Here is a 22,403-nt window from a genome sequence, read left to right on the forward strand (position 1 = left end):
GCCCTGCCCACTGTCCAATTCGAGCGCGTAGCGAGATGTGACCGCCCGGCGATCGATATTGCCTGGCGAGGGGGGGACGGGGGGACAGCGCGCAGTTGCCGGCGAGTTGTTTACGTCGCCGCTCCCGCGTCTCGTGTCCCCATCCCTCGCTTGGCAATATCGATCGCCATGCGGTCACATCTCGCTACGCGCTCGAATTGGACAGTGGGCAGGGCAAAGACGACGATTTTCGATAATTTTTTTCTCGTTAACTATTGCGAAAATTGCAAAATGTTTCAGGACTTTTCTGTTCATCTCGATCCGTTCTACCTTCTCACGAGCTCGTGGACAAATGTTATAACTCACCCTGTATAATGTGTACTAAGATATAAGTTTTACAGCGAAGAAAATTGGATTTCTTATTTGACAAAAACAATGATTTCATTTAATAAATAGTATTCTCTATTTCATGAAATCTTTAGTTGAATGTAGAAAATGTAATGATTTAAATTAATTTACTTAATATAATACACAGATTGATTTGAAATTTGATATTTTTATTTAAATAGAATAAATATTTACTTGAGTAAAAAGATTTTTAAGTAAATCTATTTACTTAGTTTAAACAATTTTTTGTCAATGTCAACTCTCATCATAATGTACCTTGCAAGGAAATTTCGCAAACTTGAAAATTCCGATTCTAATGAAATTAGAATAAACGTTAGCGGAGTTAATAGATAAATTTAGAAATTTTTAGTTATGATTGAAAAACGTTTCGAAGGGGTGAAACCATGGAAGATAAGGTTTTGCCTTTTTTCTCGTAAACTCAGAAAAATATCGAACAATGTTTTATATAAAGATTTCACAGGGAAATTGGAGATTTTTTACTGCAATGAGTTTTAAGTGTATTTATGCTACAGTGTAACCAATAAGTTGCATTAATAGTTATGAAAGCTTACTAATTAAGCGTTTTGATCCAAAATGAATCTTCGCGGTACTCGCATGATACACAAATCACAGTTTCGAATGATAATAATCGCGTAACAATCTTTCCAGTTAATCTCGAATGATGTCAACACACATTATTTCAGTACGCAAAGAAAGTACCGTACTGTTCCGAGTCTCGAGTAGAAGTGAAGAGACGTCGGAAACGCGCGAAGGCGGTTTTGCAATTGCGCTTGCGCCGATCGAACGTAAAAGAGAGCCACGCGAAGTAAAAGATAATCGTTTTGTCACGCAAGTAATAACGTTCACATCTAGGAGTAACAGATACAGTCACTAGCCAAATATATGCCAAAGCTGTAATTTGAGTGACTACAGTAAGCTATTGTAATTTTGCAACAGGTCAACACTTTAGTTTGAATACGTAGAAATAGTGAATTATTATTTCCAATCGAGCATGGCAAATCTAAGTGGTAACTCGTGGAAAGAAATTCGACATAAACGCGTTATATTTACACCTAAATGGCAAAATTGCCCAGTAAATAAATACTATACAATCAACCGAATTTTGTTACTATGCATTGGCTTATGGCCATACCAAAAGTCTAGTCTCAGACATATCATAATAACATTTACTACTATAATGCTGATATCAGGCGTCGCATTTCAGGTATGATACTGTCTCTATTTGACATTTCTCATTAATATGATTTGTATAATATTTAAGATAAAAATTAATAAAACCTTTTGTTTTATCAATGTTAATATTTTTTCTTTGTTATAAACGTATAATTATAATAAATTTGGTAAGGCTTGAACACAAATTTCGTATTTAGATATATTTTGCTCAACCTTTTCGAAAATATGCTAAATGAAAACAAATTATTAACATAAAAGTAGAAAAGACTTGAATGGAAAGTATCATTTTTAGTTAACGGCTTTCATCACAATGGATTATAATGTAGATATTCTTCTACGAATTCTCGCGTACAGCATCCCATGGCTAGGTTATACATTAAAATATATTGTCTGCTTATACATAACACAGGTAAAAGAATTCAATTCAATATCAGATGTAAATACTTATAGAAAAATTTATAGGAAAAATTAATGATTATTATCGACACCACGTGGAATATTTTCGGGAAAATTAAACACTGAATATTTAATGACTTTAGATACGAGATCTTATGGAACGAGTACAATGTGATTGGAATGGATTAAACAACACGCAAGAAGTTGAAATAATAAAAGAATATTCTGCTGTCGGAAGATTCATTACAATAATTACATCATGTAAGCAATATATCGTGAATTATCTTTTATACTTTACATTCGGTTACTTCGATTCAGACTTTAATCATTCAATTACAGTGTTCATGTATACATGTATTTCTTGCTTCATTCTGGTACTGTTTCTATCAAACTTTCTTCTGAACGTCACATCCAGTACAAATGAATCGCGTTTACGACAATTTCCGGTCATAATAGAATGTTTCGTAGATCATCAGAAATATTTTTTTCCAATTTTATTGCAACTATGTGTTGTTGCTACATGTGGTCTGACCACAGTGGTAGCCACAGAAACGATTAATATGTCATACGTACATCATGCGTGTGGTTTATTTGAAGTAGCCAGGTAAAACCAAACTCAGAGCTTTAAGGAATGAATCGATTGACTTTAACGGCGTTTGAAAATATGGCAGTCATGTTATCACTTTCAGCTGTCGCATAGAACAAGCGCTGCACGAAAATATGGTACAAAGTATTCCATCTCCTATCGAAAGAAGTTCGATAATATATCGAAGAATAATCGATGGCTTCAATATGTATAAAAGAGCCACCGAGTACGTAATTATCATTAATATAATTACAAGTTTTTTTTTATTTTATGGTGTCATTTCTTTTCGAATCTTCTAACTTTTCAAGAAATTAGTGCACGAATTTTTATAAATCGTATAAATCATTATTATCAGTACATTGGTTAGTAATTATCACATTTATCATTTGTGTGAATATAAATGATCTGTACATATATTTAAGATTAATTTTGTTATTTAAGGTTTATTGAAATGTTAAAGGTGATGTTTAAATGGGCATATTCAGCACTGTTACCATTAGGGGTACTATCGCTGAGTATTAATTTGTATCGGGTGAGCAATTATTTAATTACATAACTTATTGCTTTCATTGTGCTGTACATATTAATTGTTAACTAATACAAACCAAATAATCGGTACACCTGTTTCGGTACAATTATTTATACGTTGTAGTTTTCTCGGTTGATATCGTCCAAAGATTACAACGAGATGATCGTTAGTTTTATGTTTATCCTTGGTCATTTTGGGTACATGCTTTTTGGCAATTATTTAGGACAGCTAATAATTGATCATAGCGGCGATGTATTTTACAGAACGTGAGTAAAATACATATTAAACCTTAACTCAGAGCATCAAGATAATTCTAGTTGAAATACTTTGTTAAAGATACGTGTATGTGTGTGTTTTTTCCTACTTGTACTTAAGAATATTAAGTGCAAATAAAACAAACGGGTTTAAATAGTATACTTAAGTACGAGCTAGAGAAAAGTAAGTCTGCGGCATAATCGAGGCTTTCAGTTATGATTTCCTAATAACAAGATTTTAGATATAACGTGCAATGGTACGTAGCCCCATTAAGAGCGCAGAAGTTATTATTGCTCGTGATGCAAAGGAGCATGCGACATTGCACAATTATCATTGGTGGCTTATTCACTCCGTCATTAGAGGGATTCGCTATGGTAAATTGGTACATTTATAATAACCCTTTATCGGACATTTCTACACTAGACGCTTTGTTATAATATAATTTATATAAATTATATTTCAGCTTATAAGTTCATCAATTTCATACTTTGCGGTGATTATTTCTCTCTTTTGATTATCTCTCCACGTGAAATGAAAGTTAAAGCTTCAAATTCCACAACGCAAGTAGTATATTTATACCATGTGTTTTGCATTTAAAAATGTATATATATCTATATGTCAAGTAATAAAAAAAGACTCAGAGTCTGAACAAAGTTGTAGTGTCCAATAAAATAATTTTAATTACAAATGCATATATACTTTTATTCTATTTATACACACATTTATTATATGTATAAATAGAATAAAAGATGCAATTAGCCTACTTTAATCCGTAGTATTTGTATTATTGTAAAATATAATAATATACTTAAAATGAATATAGAAGTATAATGTACGAGTAGTATTATTTTAACTTTTCGATTGCTCTTTAGTAACAATTAATACAACTATCGCTGCATTTTTCATTATATTGAAAATAATAGATATTACAAACTTAAATATTATTACAAAGATGATTCTAGCAACAGAACACGAGCATGAAAGCTTGCGTCGAAAAAATTATTAGAATTGTATATGTATGCTTATTACTCTCATCAAGACGTACGAGTATCTTGCATTTGCCAGATGTCGTGATATCTGCTTGCATTATTGTTGTTATCTTGAACCTATACATTGCATCCACGCAAAATCTATCCAAAATGATAATCTATGTGATTTTTACTGGATCTAACGACGATCAAATATTACGAAATAATAACTCCTTCGTTTTCTGGGTTATTTTTGGTACCTGTCTTCCAAAACTGTTTGAGGTTGTAGACGATTGATCATAGCGGCGATCCTTCATAAAACATCACTTAACACGTTGAGCACCGAACATAATTCGCATAATTTTTCTGGCGACCCTAAAGTGAAATTTTCACTATTAGATTTTCACATTTTGATACAATATTATATAATATAATTTAATTATGCAAAATTATCATGTGTAGTTTTATAATACAACATTTATTACTTTAGAATGTTATTTCATCATTATTTATATTTTAGTCACAAATTTAAAATTACTATTTTTTATGAGCTTAATGCATTAATGAGATTGGTAGTAAATTACTGTAATAATCGGCACTTGCACTTGCAACGTCGCCGCTACAATTCTCGTTGACTAGCACAGCATTCAACGCGTGTCAATATATAATAAACAAAAATAAATATGCATCAACGTTAAAGCTTTTAATTACTGTCAGTAAATGATGGTTTTTTTAATACGAAGCATACAGCCCCAGTCACATGTTGAAATCGCAATTGCTTGTAAAAACATGTGCAACGTAGCAAGATTGTGAGTGGTAGCTTGTTTGTTGCATTCTAAGAAAAATTTATTAAGGAAAAGTCTCGACACTAAATCATGAATCTTTTATCAATCTTATTCCCAAATAAAAAGAAACATTATCACTTTTCAGAGTTTTTTATCAAAACCATAAAGTCAATCAATTTTTAGAAAATTATCCATTATTACCATACACTGTCGCCACTCTTGATAGTTGCTAAACCTATTTTATGTTTTATACAATTTAATCTTATAACACGAGAAAATAATTAAATAGAAATACTAGTCTATAAATGCACATTTTTCATGACACGGTTAACTCTTTCAGCCTACTTATATTACATCGAATTATAATATTTTAAATCAGTAGTTATGACAGCTTACTGAAATTTAGAGTTTGGATGTAATTCAAAATAAGTCTTCAGTATTGGTATAGCAACGTAATCTTTACGACACAACACATCGCAGTTCCAATGATTATAACCGCACAGTGATCTTTCTAGTTAATAAATTTCTAATAGAAAGATGCTAGCACATATGTGCACAAGAGAAGTACTGCAAGACACCCTGTCTCGAATAGAAATGAAGAGACGCGAGACACATGAGGGTGTGACTTTGCAATTGCGCTTGCGTCGATCGAACGTTAGGAGAGAAATATCAAATGCATACGCTGAGAAAATAGATAATTGGTTCACGCAGGTATAATGTTTACCTGAGGCTCATAGAACCACGAACAGAGCCAATATGTACTAAAGCAATAATTTATATGATTATAGTAAACTATAGGTATTCTATCATAATTTTGTGCTATTTCAATAGTTTATTTGAATTAGTAGAAATATCGAATTATAAACTACAATGAAACATGCCAACCCTACGAGGCCACACGTGAAAAGATATTCGGCACAAACGCGTTATGACACTAGCACTGAGATGGCAAAACGGCCCTGTACAGACTTACTATACAATTAATCGAATTTTATTACTATCTATCGGATTATGGCCGTTTCAAAAGTCTACTTTCAGATATATCGCTATAGTGTTAACAACAATAATGTTTGTATTAATGATAGTAATTCAGGTAAGAAGATCGATTAAATCAAGGACATTCTGTTCTTACCACAAACATTATTTAATTAAATTTAATTAAATTGTAACAAATGTGGTAATATTTAAACCAACTTTTCTTATTTGTATGTATTTTGAATAACTACTTCGTGGTTAGTTCAACCGAAAGACTTATCCATAACATTAAAATATAAATGATTTGAGTGAAAAATATCACTTTTAGCTAACGACTTTCATCACAACACAATATAATGTAGACATTCTTCTACATGTCCTCGCGTACAGTGTCCCATGGTTAGGCTATGCATTAAAGTATAATGTTCTCTGCTTAAACATAAGAGCGGTAAGAATATACCATATCAAACGGAGATTCTTACGGAGAAAGTTAAGACAAACAAACCATAATTATTAATCTTATTTGAGACATTTTTGGGGAAATGATAATAAATAGTCATTATATTATCAACGCAGATGCGAGACCTGATGAGACAAATGCTTAAAAATTGGAATGAATTACACAACGAACAAGAAATTGAAATAATAAAAGAATACTCAGATATTGGAAGATTCATCACAGTACTTACGACATGTAAGCAATAAATCTCAAATCATTTTTTATGCTTTACATTTTATTCGAACTTTAATCGTTTAATTGCAGTGTTCATCTATGTATCTATTCTTTGCTTTATTCTATCACAATTTCTATCAAACTTTCTTCTGGACATCACATTCAGTAAAAATGAATCACGTCTACGACAATTCCCGATCTTAATAGAATGTTTTATAGATCAGCAAAAGCATTTTTTTTTCATTTTGTCGGTAATAGGTTTTTTCGTCGTGAGTGGTCTAACTACAGTGGTAGCCACCGAAACGCTTAGTGTGTCATACATTCAGCATGCGTGTGGTTTATTTGAAATAACTAGGTAAAACAAAATTTAAGACTTCAAGAAATGAATCAATTTTGATTGTAATGACGCTTGTGAACGTGTTGCAATTACATTATCAATTTCAGCTATCGTATCGAACAAGCATTGCTTAAAGACGCGGTATACAATACTCTATCTTTTACCAAAAGAAATACAATAATATGTCAAGGGATAATCAATGGCTTCAATATGTACAAAACAGCAATCGAGTTCGTAATGTGTGTTGTTGTCTTCATGATGTGTAATTGTCATGTGTATGATTAAGAAGTTTTATCATTCTGTAGTACGATTTGTCCTGAGTCATTTAATTTTCCAGCAAATTTACATAATATACTAAATTTTACGTGAAAATTAACATAAATCGTTAACATATATTATTAACAAATTAGATATGCTCAGTCAAAGAAAGAGCGGTACAGTAGAAAAATAGAAATTATACAATTAAGGAAATAATTATAAAATTTTTAATGCAGCTAATAATTATGACATTAACGTGTTTCAAAAAGAAAACTAAAACTTGAAGCTTATATTTTGTGAAAATTTGAATGTCCAGTGCAAGAATTGATCAGTTTTCCAATGGCGGGTGACAAAGAAGAACCTGCAAAATTGATTAATAGAAAAATAAGTTTCTCGTGTTGCACGGAGTAAGTCATAGCTCAATGAGATAATAAACACGTATATGTATATAAAATTCTCCCCTTCATAATGCAATATTGCGTAAGCCTTTGAGGTTTCATAACTTTGATCTATTTTTCTACTAGACCGCTTTTTCTGTGATTGATTGTATAATCATTTATGTCATCATATTTTCCCTACGTATATTTAAAATTTATTGTTACATAAGGTTTATCGAAATGTTGAAGAAAAATTATACTTGGGCGTATTTTTTGCTGATGCCATTCGGAATACTATCACTGACCATTAATCTTTATCGCGTGAGTAATTGTTAACATACATTTACTATTATACGGTAATTATCATATTTCGATTAAAAGTATTATCTGTCCAAATAATATCTATATTATTTCTATAATATTGTATTCGCCAATAAAACTGTTACTATTTCTTCACTACAAAAGCAGCTTAGTATTATTTATGTGATACAGCTTTCTCGATTGATAATGTCCAAGGAATACAGTGAAATGATTATGAGTTTTCTTTTCGTCGTTGGTCATTTTTGGTACATGTTTTTCTGTAACTACTTGGGTCAGAAAGTGATCGATCATAGCAGCGATGTTTTTCACAGAATGTGAGTATTATATAATTAATCTTTAGTTAATAAGGATATTAGGTGCAAGTAAAATGTACGGACTATATCACAAATAATGATAGCAAAATAAATCTACAATATTATCGAAACTTACAGTTATGATTATCTAATAACATTATTGTAGATATAACGTACAATGGTATGTAGCTCCGGTAAAAGCACAGAAATTATTGATGCTTATGATGCAAAGGAGCAGACGACATTGCACAATCCCCGTTGGAGGCTTGTTTATTCCGTCATTTGAAGGATTTGCCACTGTAAAATTTCAGAACATATAATAAACCTTTATCAAACATTTCTACACTAGATTTGTGCTATACTATAATATAAATAATTTATATTCCAGCTTGTAAGCACATCAATTTCATACTTCGCAGTGATTTTTTCTCTCTTTTGATTGTTTGCATAAAATAAAAATTGAAGCTCAATTTCGCAGCACAAGTAGTAATTTGTACCATATGTTTTGTATAAACAGATAATAATACAGGTACATTAGCCTTCTTTCTGAAGTATTTGTATTATTGTACGTGAAATAAACATAAAAGTAGAATGTAGTGTCATTTTAACTTTTTGACTGCTCATATAATACAATTTCAGCCGCATTTTCCATTATATTGACAATAATAGATATTACAGAAATAAGTTCCTCTATTATTACAAAGGTGTATCTAGCGACTGAACACGACATGAAAGCTTGCATCGTGAAAATAAAGAAAATTGTATATACACTTTATTACTCTCGTCAAAACGTATCTTATATTAGTCAGATGTCGAAAAAGAAATCATGATGTCTGCTTACACTATTGTTGTACCTTTGCAACTGCACATGTGTCCATGCAAAGTCTGCATTTCTTCCAAAGTAAATAGATAAATTGTGCAGTAATTGCCATTTACTAGCTCTTATAACGACCGAATATTACACAACAATAAACTCTTGTTTATCTCAAATATCTCGAAAACCAAGCCCGGGAGAGAACAATGTTTCAGACAAAGTTATTTGGTTTCGAGGGGGCCATAAGATGCTACCATTGGTTTGACCTTGAAGAATTTTGTAACAAGTAATAAAAACATGTTTTTTTTAACAATTGTGTGTTTTCTTTATACCAGTTGATTTGTCTCATTATTCTGTTCAAAAAAGTATTAAGGTAAGATGATAAAAAAATGAATATTTTACAAGATATTTTGTAATTTACGTCAAAATATTGCAACTTTCAAACCTTAATAATTCAAAAAGTTCTTAATAAAAAATAATTTATTATAGCGTTTTGGAAAGCTCTCGAGGTCAGCTACAAGAATATGTAATAAAAAATAGGGGATGCCATTTTAAAAAATTGGTGTGACCTTTATGTGACCTTCAAATAATTCTTCAAGGTCAAACCAATGGTACCATCTTATGGCCCCCTCGGAACCAAACAACTTTTGTCTGAAACTTTTTTCGAAATAATCTATTCCAACTGAGATATATTATTGTCTCAAGATAAAAGCCCCACCCTGTATAAAATACTGTCGCCACTCTTGATAGTTGCTAAACCTATTTTATGTTTTATACAATTTAATCTTATAACACGAGAAAATAATTAAATAGAAATACTAGTCTATAAATGCACATTTTTCATGACACGGTTAACTCTTTCAGCCTACTTATATTACATCGAATTATAATATTTTAAATCAGTAGTTATGACAGCTTACTGAAATTTAGAGTTTGGATGTAATTCAAAATAAGTCTTCAGTATTGGTATAGCAACGTAATCTTTACGACACAACACATCGCAGTTCCAATGATTATAACCGCACAGTGATCTTTCTAGTTAATAAATTTCTAATAGAAAGATGCTAGCACATATGTGTATATCACAAGAGAACTACTGCAAGACACTCTGTCTCGAATAGAAATGAAGAGACGCGAGAGACATGAGAGTGTGACTTTGCAATTGCGCTTGCGTCGATCGAACGTTAGGAGAGAAATATCAAATGCATACGCTGAGAAAATAGATAATTGGTTCACGCAGGTAATGTTTACCTGAGGCTCATAGAACCACGAACAGAGCCAATATGTACTAAAGCAATAATTTATATGATTATAATAAACTACAGGTATTCTATCATAATTTTGTGCTATTTCAATAGTTTATTTGAATTAGTAGAAATATCGAATTATAAATTACAATAAAACATGCCAACCCTACGAGGCCACACGTGAAAAGATATTCGGCACAAACGCGTTATGACACTAGCACTGAGATGGCAGAATGGCCCTGTACACACTTACTATACAATTAATCGAATTTTATTACTATGTATCGGATTATGGCCGTTTCAAAAGTCTACTTTCAGATATATCGCTATAGTGTTAACAACAATATTGCTTGTATTAAGCATAGTACTTCAGGTAAGAAGATCGATTAAATCAAGGACATTCTGTTCTTACCACAAACATTAAATTGTAACAAATGTGGTAATATTTAAACTAACTTTTCTTATTTGTATGTATTTTGAATAACTACTTCGTGGTTATTCTAACCGAAAGACTTATCCATAACATTAAAATATAAATGATTTGAGTGAAAAATATCACTTTTAGCTAACGACTTTCATCACAACACAATATAATATAGACATTCTTCTACATATCCTCGCGTACAGTGTCCCATGGTTAGGCTATACATTAAAGTATAATGTTCTCTGCTTAAACATAAGAGGGGTAAGAATATACCATATCAAACGGAGATTCTTACGGAGAAACTTAAGACAAACAAACCATAATTATTAATCTGATTTGAGACATTTTTGGGGAAATGATAATAAATAGTCATTATATTATTAACGCAGATGCGAGACCTGATGAGACAAATGCTTAAAAATTGGAATGAATTACACAACGAACAAGAAATTGAAATAATAAAAGAATACTCAGATATTGGAAGATTCATCACATTACTTACGACATGTAAGCATTAAATCTCAAATCATTTTTTATGCTTTACATTTTATTCGAACTTTAATCGTTTAATTGCAGTGTTCATCTATGTATCTATTCTTTGCTTCATTCTATCACAATTTGTATCAAACTATCTTCTGGACATCATATCCAGTAAAAATGAATCGCGAACACGACAAATACCGATCTTAATCGAATGTTTTATAGATCAGCAAAAGTATTTTTTATTTATTTTGTTGCTACTTTCTGTTGGCATCGTGAGTGGTCTGACTACAGTGGCAGCTACCGAAACGCTTAATATGTCATATACCTATCATGCGTGTGGTTTATTTGAAATAGCTAGGTAAAAGAAAGATTAGGACTTGAAGAAATGAATGAATTTTTATTTTAACGATACTTACGAACGTGTTGCCATTACATTATCAATTTCAGCTGTCGTATAGAAAAAGCATTGCTTAAAGACGCGGTACATAATACTCTATCTTTTACCGAAAGAAATACAATAATATGTCAAGGGATAATCAATGGCTTCAATATGTACAAAACAGCAATCGAGTTCGTAATGTGTGTTGTTGTTTTCGTGATGTGTAATTGTCATATGTATGATTAAGAAGTTTTATCATTCTGTAGTACGAGTCGTGAATCTTTTAATTTTCCAGCAAATTTACATAATTTACTAAATTTTACGTGAAAATTAACATAAATCGTTAACATATATTATTAACAAATCAGATACGCTCAGTCAAAGAAAGAGCGGTACACTAGAAAAATAGAAATTATAAAATTAAGGAAATAATTATGAAATTTTTAATGCAGCTAATAATTATGACATTGGCGTGTTTCAAAAAGAAAACTAAAACTTGAAGCTTATATTTTGTGAAAATTTGAATGCCCAGTGCAAGAATTGATCAGTTTTCCAATGGCGGGTGACAAAGAAGAACCTGCAAAATTGATTAATAGAAAACTAAGTTTCTCGTGTTGCACGGAGTGAGTCATAGCTCAATGAGATAATAAACACGTATATGTATATAAAATTCTCCCCTTCATAATGCAATATTGCGTAAGCCTTTGAGGTTTCATAACTTTGATCTATTTTTCTACTAGACCGCTTTTTCTGTGACTGATTGTATAATCATTTATGTGATCATATTTTCCCTACGTATATTTAAAATTTATTGTTATATAAGGTTTATCGAAATGTTGAAGAAAAGTTATACATGGGCGTATGCATTGCTGTTGCCATTGGGAATACTATCACTGAGCATTAATCTTTATCGCGTGAGTAATTGTTAACATGCATTTACTATCATACGGTAATTATCATATTTCGATTAAAAGTATTATCTGTCCAAATAATATCTATATTATTTCTATAATATTGTATTCGCCAATAAAACTGTTACTATTTCTTCACTACGAAAGTAGCTTAGTATTATTTATGTGATACAGCTTTCTCGATTGATAACGTCCAAGGAATACAGTGAAATAATTATGAGTTTTCTTTTCGTCGTTGGTCATTTTTGGTACATGTTTTTCTGTAACTACTTGGGTCAGAAAGTGATCGATCATAGCAGCGATGTTTTTCACAGAATGTGAGTATTATATAATTAATCTTTAGTTAATAAGGATATTAGGTGCAAGTAAAATATACGGACTCTATCACAAATAAAGATAGTAAAATAAATCTACAATATTATTGAAACTTACAGTTATGATTATCTAATAACATTATTGTAGATATAACGTACAATGGTATGTAGCTCCGGTGAAAGCACAGAAATTATTGATGCTTATGATGCAAAGGAGCATACGACATTGCACAATCCTCGTTGGAGGCTTGTTTATTCCGTCATTCGAAGGATTTGCCACTGTAAAATTTCAGCACATATAATAAACCTTTCTCAAACATTTCTACACTAGATTTGTGCTATACTATAATATAAATAATTTATATTCCAGCTTGTAAGCACCTCAATTTCATACTTCGCAGTGATTTTTTCTCTCTTTTGATTGTTTGCATAAAATAAAAATTGAAGCTCAATTCCGCAACGCAAGTAGTACATTTGTACCAAATGTTTTGTATAAACAGATAATAATACAGATACATTAGCCTTCTTTCTGAAGTATTTGTATTATTGTATGTAAAATAAACATAAAAGTATAATGTAGTATCATTTTAACTTTTTGACTGCTCATATAATACAATTTCAGCCGCATTTTCCATTATATTGACAATAATAGATATTACATAAATAAGTTTCTCTATTATTACAAAGGTGTATCTAGCGACTGAACACGACATGAAAGCTTGCATCGTGAAAATAAAGAAAATTGTATATACACATTATTACTCTCATCAAAACGTATCTTATATTATATTAGTCAGATGTCGAAAAAGAAATCATGATATCTGCTTACACTATTGTTGTATCTTTGCAACTGCACATGTGTCCATGCAAAGTCTGCATTTCTTCCAAAGTAAATAGATAAACTGTGCAGTAATTGCCGTTTACTGGCTCTTATAACGACCGAATGTTACATAATAATAAACTCTTCTATTTTATGTGTCATTTTTGGTATCTGTTCTTCTCAATCTCTTTAGGACTAGAGATGATCGATCATAGCAACGATCCTTCATAAAGTGTTAATTAACACGTGGAATACCGAGAATAATTTGTTTGTATCTCTGGTGATGCCAAAGTAAAATTTTCGCTATTAGATTCACATGTTATATACATATATTATTTCTCCTTATATTATAAGAATTTATACCACTTAGAGATTGTTGTAAAATCTAATTTATCATGAGACAAACACATAGACCAATGCAATTCTGTTACTGTTATTACAAATTACTAATATGAGTACAATCAATCTATGTAGATTCTATCTATTAACTTTTATAATACATAAACAAAAATTAAGTTTCACGAAATTCATCCGTTTTATGATATGCAATATTAATAATTTTATTGCACATCTTATCAATTAATTTTAAATAAATTAAATAAAAAACTTTTTATTGCTTTTGGTTTTTCTTTCAAAATTATAACATTAACCGATTAGAAAAAATTAATCCATTATTATACATTAACATTATCACCGTTATTTTTTATTACAAAACGTATTTATTCACGTATTAAGAGCAATTTAATTTTTAATCCACAAAATTAATTTAATAGAAATAATTCTACAATATATAAAAGCAGATTTTTTATGTTATATATATAGTTAGTTATAAACCTTACATAGTATATTACGTATAGCACACTACATAGTTATATTACAATATAACTAATACATTAAATCATTAGTTATGACAACTTACTGAGATTTAGAGTTTGGATGTAAGTCAAAATAAGTCTTTACAGTATTATTATAATAACACTCTTCACGATGATCGCCAAGCACGATCCATAAATCACACTTCCAAAGATTAGAAACGCACAGTGATCTTTCTACTTAATGGATTTCTAATCTAGAAAGATGTTAATGTGCTAACACAATATATCGCACGAGAAGTACACCGTATCGTATCTCGAATAGAACTGAAGGGACGCGATAGACATAAAAACGCGACTTTTCGACTGCGCTTGCGTCGATCGAACATTAGGAGAGAAATATCAAATGTATACGTTGAGAAAACAGATAATTGATTCACGCAAGTAATCATCTTCATCCGAAGATAATGGATACAAATACTAGTCAAATATGTATTAAAGGTATAATTTGTATGATTGTGATAAACTATAGGTACTCTATTGTAATATTATGCTAATTCAACAGTTTATTTGAATTCATAGACTGAATTATAAACTATAATCAAATACATGGATCCTACGAGGTAGTTTGTGAGAAGAATTTTGGCGAACACGATATGACTGTACTGAGACGGCAGGATTGCCCTGTGAACACCTACTATACAATTAATCGAATTTTACTACTATGTGTCGGCTTATGGCCGTATCAAAACTCTACTCTCGGATATATCGTAATATTAACAACAACTGGATCGCTAGTAATAGGCGTAGTACTTCAGGTACTAAAACATTTTTATCTCTCATTTATGTCCTATATACTTAAAATCTAGAAATTAATAAAACAAATTACACTAGAAGACTTTAATGTATGACTATTCTTTTTCTAAAGAAAAGTAGTCCATTATTACAAACGTTAAATTATAACAAATGGTCATATTTAAACGAACGTTACTTATTTGTATTTTGGATAATTTCTTTAAAGCTGTTCTATCTGAAATAATTATCCATAACGTTAACTTTAATATTTAGAAATGATTTGAATCAAAAATATCATTTTTAGCTGGCGATTTTCATCACAAAAGAATATAACATAGACCTTCTTCTACATGTCCTCGCGTACAGCATGATATGGTTAGGCTATACATTAAAGTATAATGTTCTCTGCTTAAACATAAGAGGGGTAAGAATATACCATATCAAACGGAGTTTCTTACGATGAAACTTAGGACAAATAATCATAATTATTAATCTTATTTGATACTTTTTTGGGAAATAATAATAAATAATGATTATATTATGAATACAGATTCGAAACCCGATGGAACAAATACATAAAAATTGGCATAAGTTACACAACAAACGAGAAATTGAAATAATAAAAAAATACTCAGATATTGGAAGATTCATCACATTAACTACGACATGTAAGCAATATATTTCAAGTAACTTTCAAGTAAGACCCCTATCTAAAACGAAACAATATATGGTAACACGCCAATGTGGGTCACAAGGCAAGATGTAGGTAGCCCAACTTGTAAATCTTAAATCTTTTCGAAAAGATTCACGATTTTCGAAAAGATTTAAGATTTACAAGTTGGGCTACCTACATCTTGCCTTGTGACCCACATTGGCGTGTTACCACATATTGTTTCAATATATTTCAAATCCTTTTTTATACTTTGCATTTGATTCGGACTTTATTCGGTTTATTGCAGTGTTCATCTATGTATCTATTCTTTGCTTCATTCTATCACAATTTCTATCAAACTATCTTCTGGACATCATATCAAGTAAAAATGCATCGCGAACACGACAATTACCGATCTTAATCGAATGTTTTATAGATCAGCAAAAGCATTTTTTTTTCATTTTGTCGATAATTTGTTTTGGCATCCTGAATGGTCTATCTACAGTGGTAGCTACCGAAACGCTTAATATGTCATATACCTATCATGCGTGTGGTTTATTTGAAATCGCTAGGTAAAACAAAGACTAGGACTTAAAGAAATGAATGAATTTTTATTTTAACGATGCTTATGAACGTGTTGACATTATCAATTTCAGCTACCGTATAGAACAAGCATTTCTTGAAGGCACGGTACATAATATTCTATCTTTTACCGAAAGAAATACAATAATATGTCAAGGGATAATCAATGGCTTCAATATGTACAAAACAGCAATCGAGTACGTAATGTGTGTTATTGTCTTTGTGATGTGTAATTGTCATGTGTATGATTAAGAAGTTTTGTCATTCTGTAGTACGATTTGTCCTCGAATCTTTTAATTTTTCAACAAATTTACATAATTTACTAAATTTTTCATGAGAAATAACATAAATCATTAGCATATATTAACAAATTAGATACGCTCAGTCAAAGAAAGAGCAGTACAGTAGAAAAATAGAAATTATAAAATTAAGGAAATAATTATGAAATTATAAATGCAGCTAATAATTATGACATTAACGTGTTTCAAAAAGAAAACTAAAACTTGAAGCTTATATTTTGTGAAAATTTGAATGTCCAGTGCAAGAATTGATCAGTTTTCCAATGGCGGGTGACAAAGAAAACCCTGCAAAATTGATTAATAGAAAAATAAGTTTCTCATGTTGCACGGAGTGAATCATAGCTCAATGAGATAATAAGCACGTATATGTATATAAAATTCTTCCTTTCATAATGCAATATTGCGTAAGCATTTGAGGTTTCATAATTTTGATCTATTTTTCTACTATACCGCTTTTTCTGTGACTGATTGTATAATCATTTATGTGATCATATTTTCCCTACGTATATTTAAAATTTATTGTTATATGAGGTTTATCGAAATGTTGAAGAAAACTTATTCATGGGCGTATTCATTACTGTTGCCATTCGGAATACTATCACTGAGCATTAATCTTTATCGCGTGAGTAATTGTTAACATACCTTTACTACCATACGGTAATTATTATATTTCGATTAAATTAAGTATTGTCTGTTGAAATAATATCTATATTATTTCTATAATATTGTATTCGCCAATAAAACTGTTACTATGTCTTCACTACAAAAGCAGCTTAGTATTATTTATGTGATACAGTTGTTTCAATTGATAACGTCCAAGGAATACATTGAAATGATTATGAGTTTTCTTTTCGTCGTTGGTCATTTTTGGTACATGTTTTTTTGTAACTACTTGGGTCAGAAAGTGATCGATCATAGCAGCGATGTTTTTCACAGAATGTGAGTATTATACAATTAATCTTTAGTTAATAAGGATATTAGATGCAAGTAAAGTGTACGGACTGTATCACAAATAAAGATAGCAAAATAAATCTACAATATTATCGAAACTTACAGTTATGATTATCTAATAACATTATTGTAGATATAACGTACAATGGTATGTAGCTCCGGTGAAAGCACAGAAATTATTGATGCTTATGATGCAAAGGAGCATACGACATTGCACAATCATCGTTGGTGGCTTGTTCACTTCGTCATTCGAAGGATTTGCCACTGTAAAATTTCGGCACATATAATAAACCTTTATCGAACATTTCTACACTAGATTTGCTATACTATAATATATATAATTTATATTTCAGGTTGTAAGCACGTCAGTTTCATACTTTGCAATCATTGTTTCTCTCTTTTGATTGTTTGTATAAAATAAAATTTGAAGCTCCATTTCACAGCGTAAGTAATACATTCGTACCATATTTTTGTATAAACAGATAATAATACAGATACATTAGCCTTCTTTCGGAAGTTCTTATATTATAGCGTAAAATAAACATAGAATTATAATATAGTATTATTTTAACTTTCTTTCTGCTCATTTAATACAGTTTCTGCCGCATTTTTCATTATATTGACCATAATAGATATTACAAATATAAGTTAGTCTATTATTGCAAAGAAGGTGTAACTAGCGACTGAACATGAAAGTTTGCATCGTAAAAATAAAGGAAACTGTGTGTGCACATTATTTCTCTCATCAAAACGTACCTTATAGTAGCCTGATGTCGAAAAAGAAATCGTGATATCTGCTTACACTATCGTTGTGTCTTTGCAACTGCACATGTGTCCATGCAAATTCTACATTTCTTCCAAAGTAAACAGATAAACTGTGCAGTAATTGCAGTTTATACTGGCTCTAATGACGACCAAATAATATATAATAATAAATTCTTCTATTTTATGTGTAATTTTTTGTATATGTTACAATGCGCGCGCAATTAGGTTTTAATCTTATCAATCTCGCACATATGCAAGAATATACATATGTACAAAGACGAATAACTCACCTGAATTTTGACAAATGAAAAGAAATTAAATTATTCGTTTATCACCTTACTTACATACTCCATCAGAGTGGCCAATATTGACCACTTACCTCGTCGTATCCAGTCTTCTTTCGTTGGGCCAGATTGGACATACCTTTCGTTCCTCCTGGCCATACAGTCTAATTGTTTTGATCAGAGATCAGGAAGGAAGAAAATTCCTCCCATAGTCAGTTTGTTATTGTCACCGACAGATGTTACGTACGATTTAAATCTTAGGCAAATGTCGATTGTATCGAAAAATGCATGACTACAAGAAGTTAATTGAAAAAGAATTTTAAGTTGAAAAAATTTACTGCATAAAACTACTAATTAAATATATTTCTGCTTCCGTTATTTACTCGAGAGTATTGACCGTCTCTTCGTGACTCAATCTTTGAATTCAAAATTCAAGTCTATACGCAAAAAAACATTTTACTTCGCGTTATATAATATTAATTGTATTCCGCGATAAAGTAACATTTCTAATATGGATTAAATTAAAAGAGTATTAATATCATGGAAATGTTTTTAAAAACCGATCGCGTAAACCGAACGCGGATGTATGAAGATGCGTATGATTATACATGTTGCTCATGCGACACGCATCTTGACAGTGTCGCAAAATATACCGAATAAATGACGTGAGATCTAGAATTAAAGAACTTTCTCACATGGTAGAGAGCGATATGGTAATTGGATATTATAGGTAATCAATAACTGCCAATAATATATAATAATAATTTCAAATATTTCAACATTCTCGACAAAACATTTAGAACCTCACGTCATATTATTTTACTTTACATATCAATAGGTTGATCAAAAATGGATATGTTACAAGTGTATTAGCTCGACGAATACATTAATAAATTATTCGCCCTATTCGCGTAATTTCGGCGATGTGGTTCAACGATTTCCAACATAGAAAATGAGCTCAATACGCTCTGATTTGTAGAGCTCCATGAAATCAAAAGAATGTGAAAGAAAATTCAAAAACCCGTTGAACGTCAAAGGCCCCGCTGTAGGAAGGAATGAATCCTAGATCTTCCGGATTGTCCCCGATAGCAGTCATTTTGGCAGAAAGTTAACGACGGTCGGTTTTCAATCATTAACTCGTACATTTTCACTATTGCAATATTCCTTATATGGATCATGATTTTCTATTTTTTTCCTTTTTCTCTTTTCCTTTTCTTTTTTATCTCTTATTCTAATTAATTTCGCGAATCGACGTCACGTACTCGTGCCGAAACCACTGCTTCCGGGGGTCCAAAACAGAAGTAAACCAGGAATTAATTCTGGTTCTGCAACGGGGCACTTTAACCCTCGACAATAAAAATCGCGACTACTCCTCTTCGATGGATTAAATATTTCAAATACATAATGAAATTATGTTGTAATCTATCCATTTTCAACGAATCTACAGAATGTATCGATCTATTGTATGATCTACGAGATGTAGATTCGTTACCTCAATAAAAAAAAAGAATTTGAAAACGATTATAGATTGGTCATACATATTTCATATATAATGTTCGCACAGTTTATTTCTAATATTTCACGAAATTTGTCCTATCAAAGGTGTAAAGTTTTAGAATTAATTTCGCATTGCACAACTGCGTCCAATTAAACCAGGATTTAAACTGACCGAAGATGAAAAGTTCATGTTATACGCGTAATTTGTACGTGTAAATGTTAAAAACATTATTATTTCTTGGCAAGCGATCGATATATTATTATAATTTTTCGTTATCATTTTACCCGGTGATTCGTGCGTTACTTTACGCTTTTAATCTGAAAGTGATAAATGTTTGACTTAAACCGACAAAAATATTAAAGCACGACATGGGAGAGATTTATCCGAGATCGATCGTTAAAAAAGGTATTAGCGCTCGTAGATACCATTATCGAAACTACCTAATAATTTATATATGTAATTCCCTTATCGCACTTCCACTTCAAATTACGTGTGTCTCGACAAATCACCGCAATCGAGAAATCAACAATAAGATTACGTATCGCGGCAATTAATTAAACGCGATTGATAAATGTTAATAACTCTCGTGGGATACGATCGCGTCGCGTAAGAAATGATCGAGATTCTCGTAAAAATTGATCGCGTTGCGAGAAGCGACGCGAAGACACGTAGAACATCCTGTTCGCTCGACTGTGCCGCGCCGAATGATTAGGCATAATGAGAATAAACTGTTTTCGATCGAGGTGTTTACGGCGCTACGTCATCACCGCTCGATCAACGGCGCTCGGGGAAGCAATAGGTTACTCCGTACGCAAAAAATTATTCACGCGGCGAACGAGTCGGTTAGTGGCCCGCGCCGCTCTGTATATCGTATTATTCTTTTCTTGATACGCGTTTGCGCAAAGTACGGGAAGAAATCGCGATCGCTCTCTGCGAATAATCAGCGATCGATATCGTCGCGTGATCGCTGAATCCTCGCGATTTACCATCAATAACCGGCGAGACAAGTATCTTGTGCGATTCACATATGAGATCTGTAGGTCCAAGAATCAAAGCGCTAACTGACTTAAAATTTCTTCTTCATTGCGATAATTATGGACGATAATTGCCTCTTTAATCGATGCTCGTATTCGGACACATCTCGTATCGTCGCATTGAATCTCTCGTCGTTTCGAGTATAACTTGTTGGCTGTTCCTAGGTTGAAAGCACGAAATAATACACGAAATATTGAATCGAGTGCTTTAACTAGAATTTATCGGTACGGAATCATGCAAGTGCTGGTCAGAATGCAGAACTTTGAGTCGAACATCGCGATACGTTTAATTGAAAAATTAAATATCAATTAATTTCTTGTCCGTGCTTAATTATATAATTGTAATACTTACTCATCGATAGTTTAACTTTGACATTTATACATCGATTTCTGTTGATTAAAATTCATACCATCAGTTAAATTTACAAGGAATACCGAGTGCAAATACTAACTTCGTGCGATCGTAGATTTTTTGTGTTTCCTTAATTTCCTGTCGCGTGTGATTAATGCTGAGGTGTTATACAAAGTGCCACGAAGTCTCGTCAATCATTCCACGGGGTTTGGTCAATCATGTCACGAGATTTGGTCAATTATACCACGAAACGTAAGTACACATTTCATACGAGATTGATTACGAGAAATTAAATATGAATGATTCCTTTTTATATTTCGTAGAAAATTCGTTTATTTATTACACATGAGTACGCGCGAATTAAATCGTACATCGTAAGTTTGTCAACAAGTTTCAAAGAAAACGAAATTTAACGAATATCTGATTAATTTTGGTACTTCATTGACGAACTCAATACTCGTCAATGAAATTTTTCGCTTTTCACGAGTTTACACTAAAGGAAAAGATTCCTGATCATACCCGAGATTTATCGTCAGATAATCGCAAGTTCGTAAGAGCGAATTTCGGACTCCGAGGCTTGGACCCTCTACTTTGGTTTCCCTCTAATCAGAGGGTGCTCTCTAGCAGCGTACACAGGCGACACTGTGTAACACAGTGAGTCGTTTTATCTTTCA

The 22,403-nt window shown here is 31.6% G+C and overlaps 4 protein-coding genes and 1 long non-coding RNA gene across 11 annotated transcripts; 4 read left to right on the forward strand and 1 right to left on the reverse strand.

The window, feature by feature from the left end:
• Nucleotides 1-712: 712 nt before the first annotated feature.
• Nucleotides 713-5,187, forward strand: LOC105558142. 4 transcript variants are annotated; one of them, XM_012005680.1, is made up of 9 exons: nt 713-1,591; nt 1,853-1,969; nt 2,100-2,217; nt 2,296-2,560; nt 2,646-2,768; nt 2,984-3,074; nt 3,195-3,337; nt 3,568-3,700; nt 3,790-5,187. In XM_012005680.1, exons 1-9 carry the CDS (start codon nt 1,379-1,381, stop codon nt 3,838-3,840), a joined length of 1,254 nt encoding a protein of 417 aa, XP_011861070.1. In that variant the 5' UTR covers nt 713-1,378; the 3' UTR covers nt 3,841-5,187. The 4 variants fall into 4 exon arrangements, with proteins under 4 accessions (XP_011861070.1, XP_011861069.1, XP_011861071.1 ...); XM_012005679.1 differs by lacking the exon at nt 3,790-5,187 and having other exon boundaries at nt 3,568-3,783; XM_012005681.1 differs by lacking the exon at nt 3,790-5,187 and having other exon boundaries at nt 2,425-2,560; nt 3,568-3,783.
• Nucleotides 5,188-5,901: 714 nt separating this feature from the next.
• Nucleotides 5,902-8,906, forward strand: LOC105558149. 2 transcript variants are annotated; one of them, XM_012005692.1, is made up of 9 exons: nt 5,902-6,172; nt 6,383-6,544; nt 6,631-6,748; nt 6,818-7,082; nt 7,172-7,294; nt 7,930-8,020; nt 8,192-8,334; nt 8,480-8,612; nt 8,702-8,906. In XM_012005692.1, the coding sequence occupies exons 1-9, from the start codon at nt 6,008-6,010 to the stop codon at nt 8,750-8,752; spliced, it is 1,251 nt and encodes a 416-aa protein (XP_011861082.1). In that variant the 5' UTR covers nt 5,902-6,007; the 3' UTR covers nt 8,753-8,906. The 2 variants fall into 2 exon arrangements, with proteins under 2 accessions (XP_011861082.1, XP_011861083.1); XM_012005693.1 differs by having other exon boundaries at nt 6,383-6,502.
• On the reverse strand, nt 8,530-14,803 carry LOC105558148. The gene is made up of 4 exons (XR_001008649.1): nt 14,625-14,803; nt 13,715-13,982; nt 13,045-13,164; nt 8,530-8,610 (listed from the first exon to the last, which is right to left on the reverse strand). It is a non-coding gene; the product is annotated as an uncharacterized LOC105558148 (long non-coding RNA).
• LOC105558147 lies at nt 10,548-13,715 on the forward strand. Of its 3 annotated transcripts, none has more exons than XM_012005688.1 (9): nt 10,548-10,747; nt 10,940-11,059; nt 11,188-11,305; nt 11,375-11,639; nt 11,729-11,860; nt 12,484-12,574; nt 12,746-12,888; nt 13,034-13,166; nt 13,256-13,715. In XM_012005688.1, exons 1-9 carry the CDS (start codon nt 10,583-10,585, stop codon nt 13,304-13,306), a joined length of 1,218 nt encoding a protein of 405 aa, XP_011861078.1. In that variant the 5' UTR covers nt 10,548-10,582; the 3' UTR covers nt 13,307-13,715. The 3 variants fall into 3 exon arrangements, with proteins under 3 accessions (XP_011861078.1, XP_011861080.1, XP_011861081.1); XM_012005690.1 differs by having other exon boundaries at nt 11,729-11,851; XM_012005691.1 differs by lacking the exon at nt 10,940-11,059.
• A 116-nt stretch (nt 14,804-14,919) lies between the features above and the next one.
• Nucleotides 14,920-18,737, forward strand: LOC105558146. Its single transcript, XM_012005687.1, has 10 exons — nt 14,920-15,018; nt 15,100-15,335; nt 15,617-15,736; nt 15,863-15,980; nt 16,272-16,536; nt 16,621-16,743; nt 17,377-17,467; nt 17,642-17,784; nt 17,930-18,062; nt 18,150-18,737. Exons 2-10 carry the CDS (start codon nt 15,174-15,176, stop codon nt 18,198-18,200), a joined length of 1,206 nt encoding a protein of 401 aa, XP_011861077.1. The 5' UTR covers nt 14,920-15,018; nt 15,100-15,173; the 3' UTR covers nt 18,201-18,737.
• Nucleotides 18,738-22,403: the final 3,666 nt, after the last annotated feature.

The sequence above is a fragment of the Vollenhovia emeryi genome, unplaced genomic scaffold, assembly GCF_000949405.1.
Source record: "Vollenhovia emeryi isolate VEMERY1.0 unplaced genomic scaffold, V.emery_V1.0 DF939375.1, whole genome shotgun sequence".
NCBI classification, from domain to species: Eukaryota; Metazoa; Arthropoda; class Insecta; order Hymenoptera; family Formicidae; genus Vollenhovia; species Vollenhovia emeryi.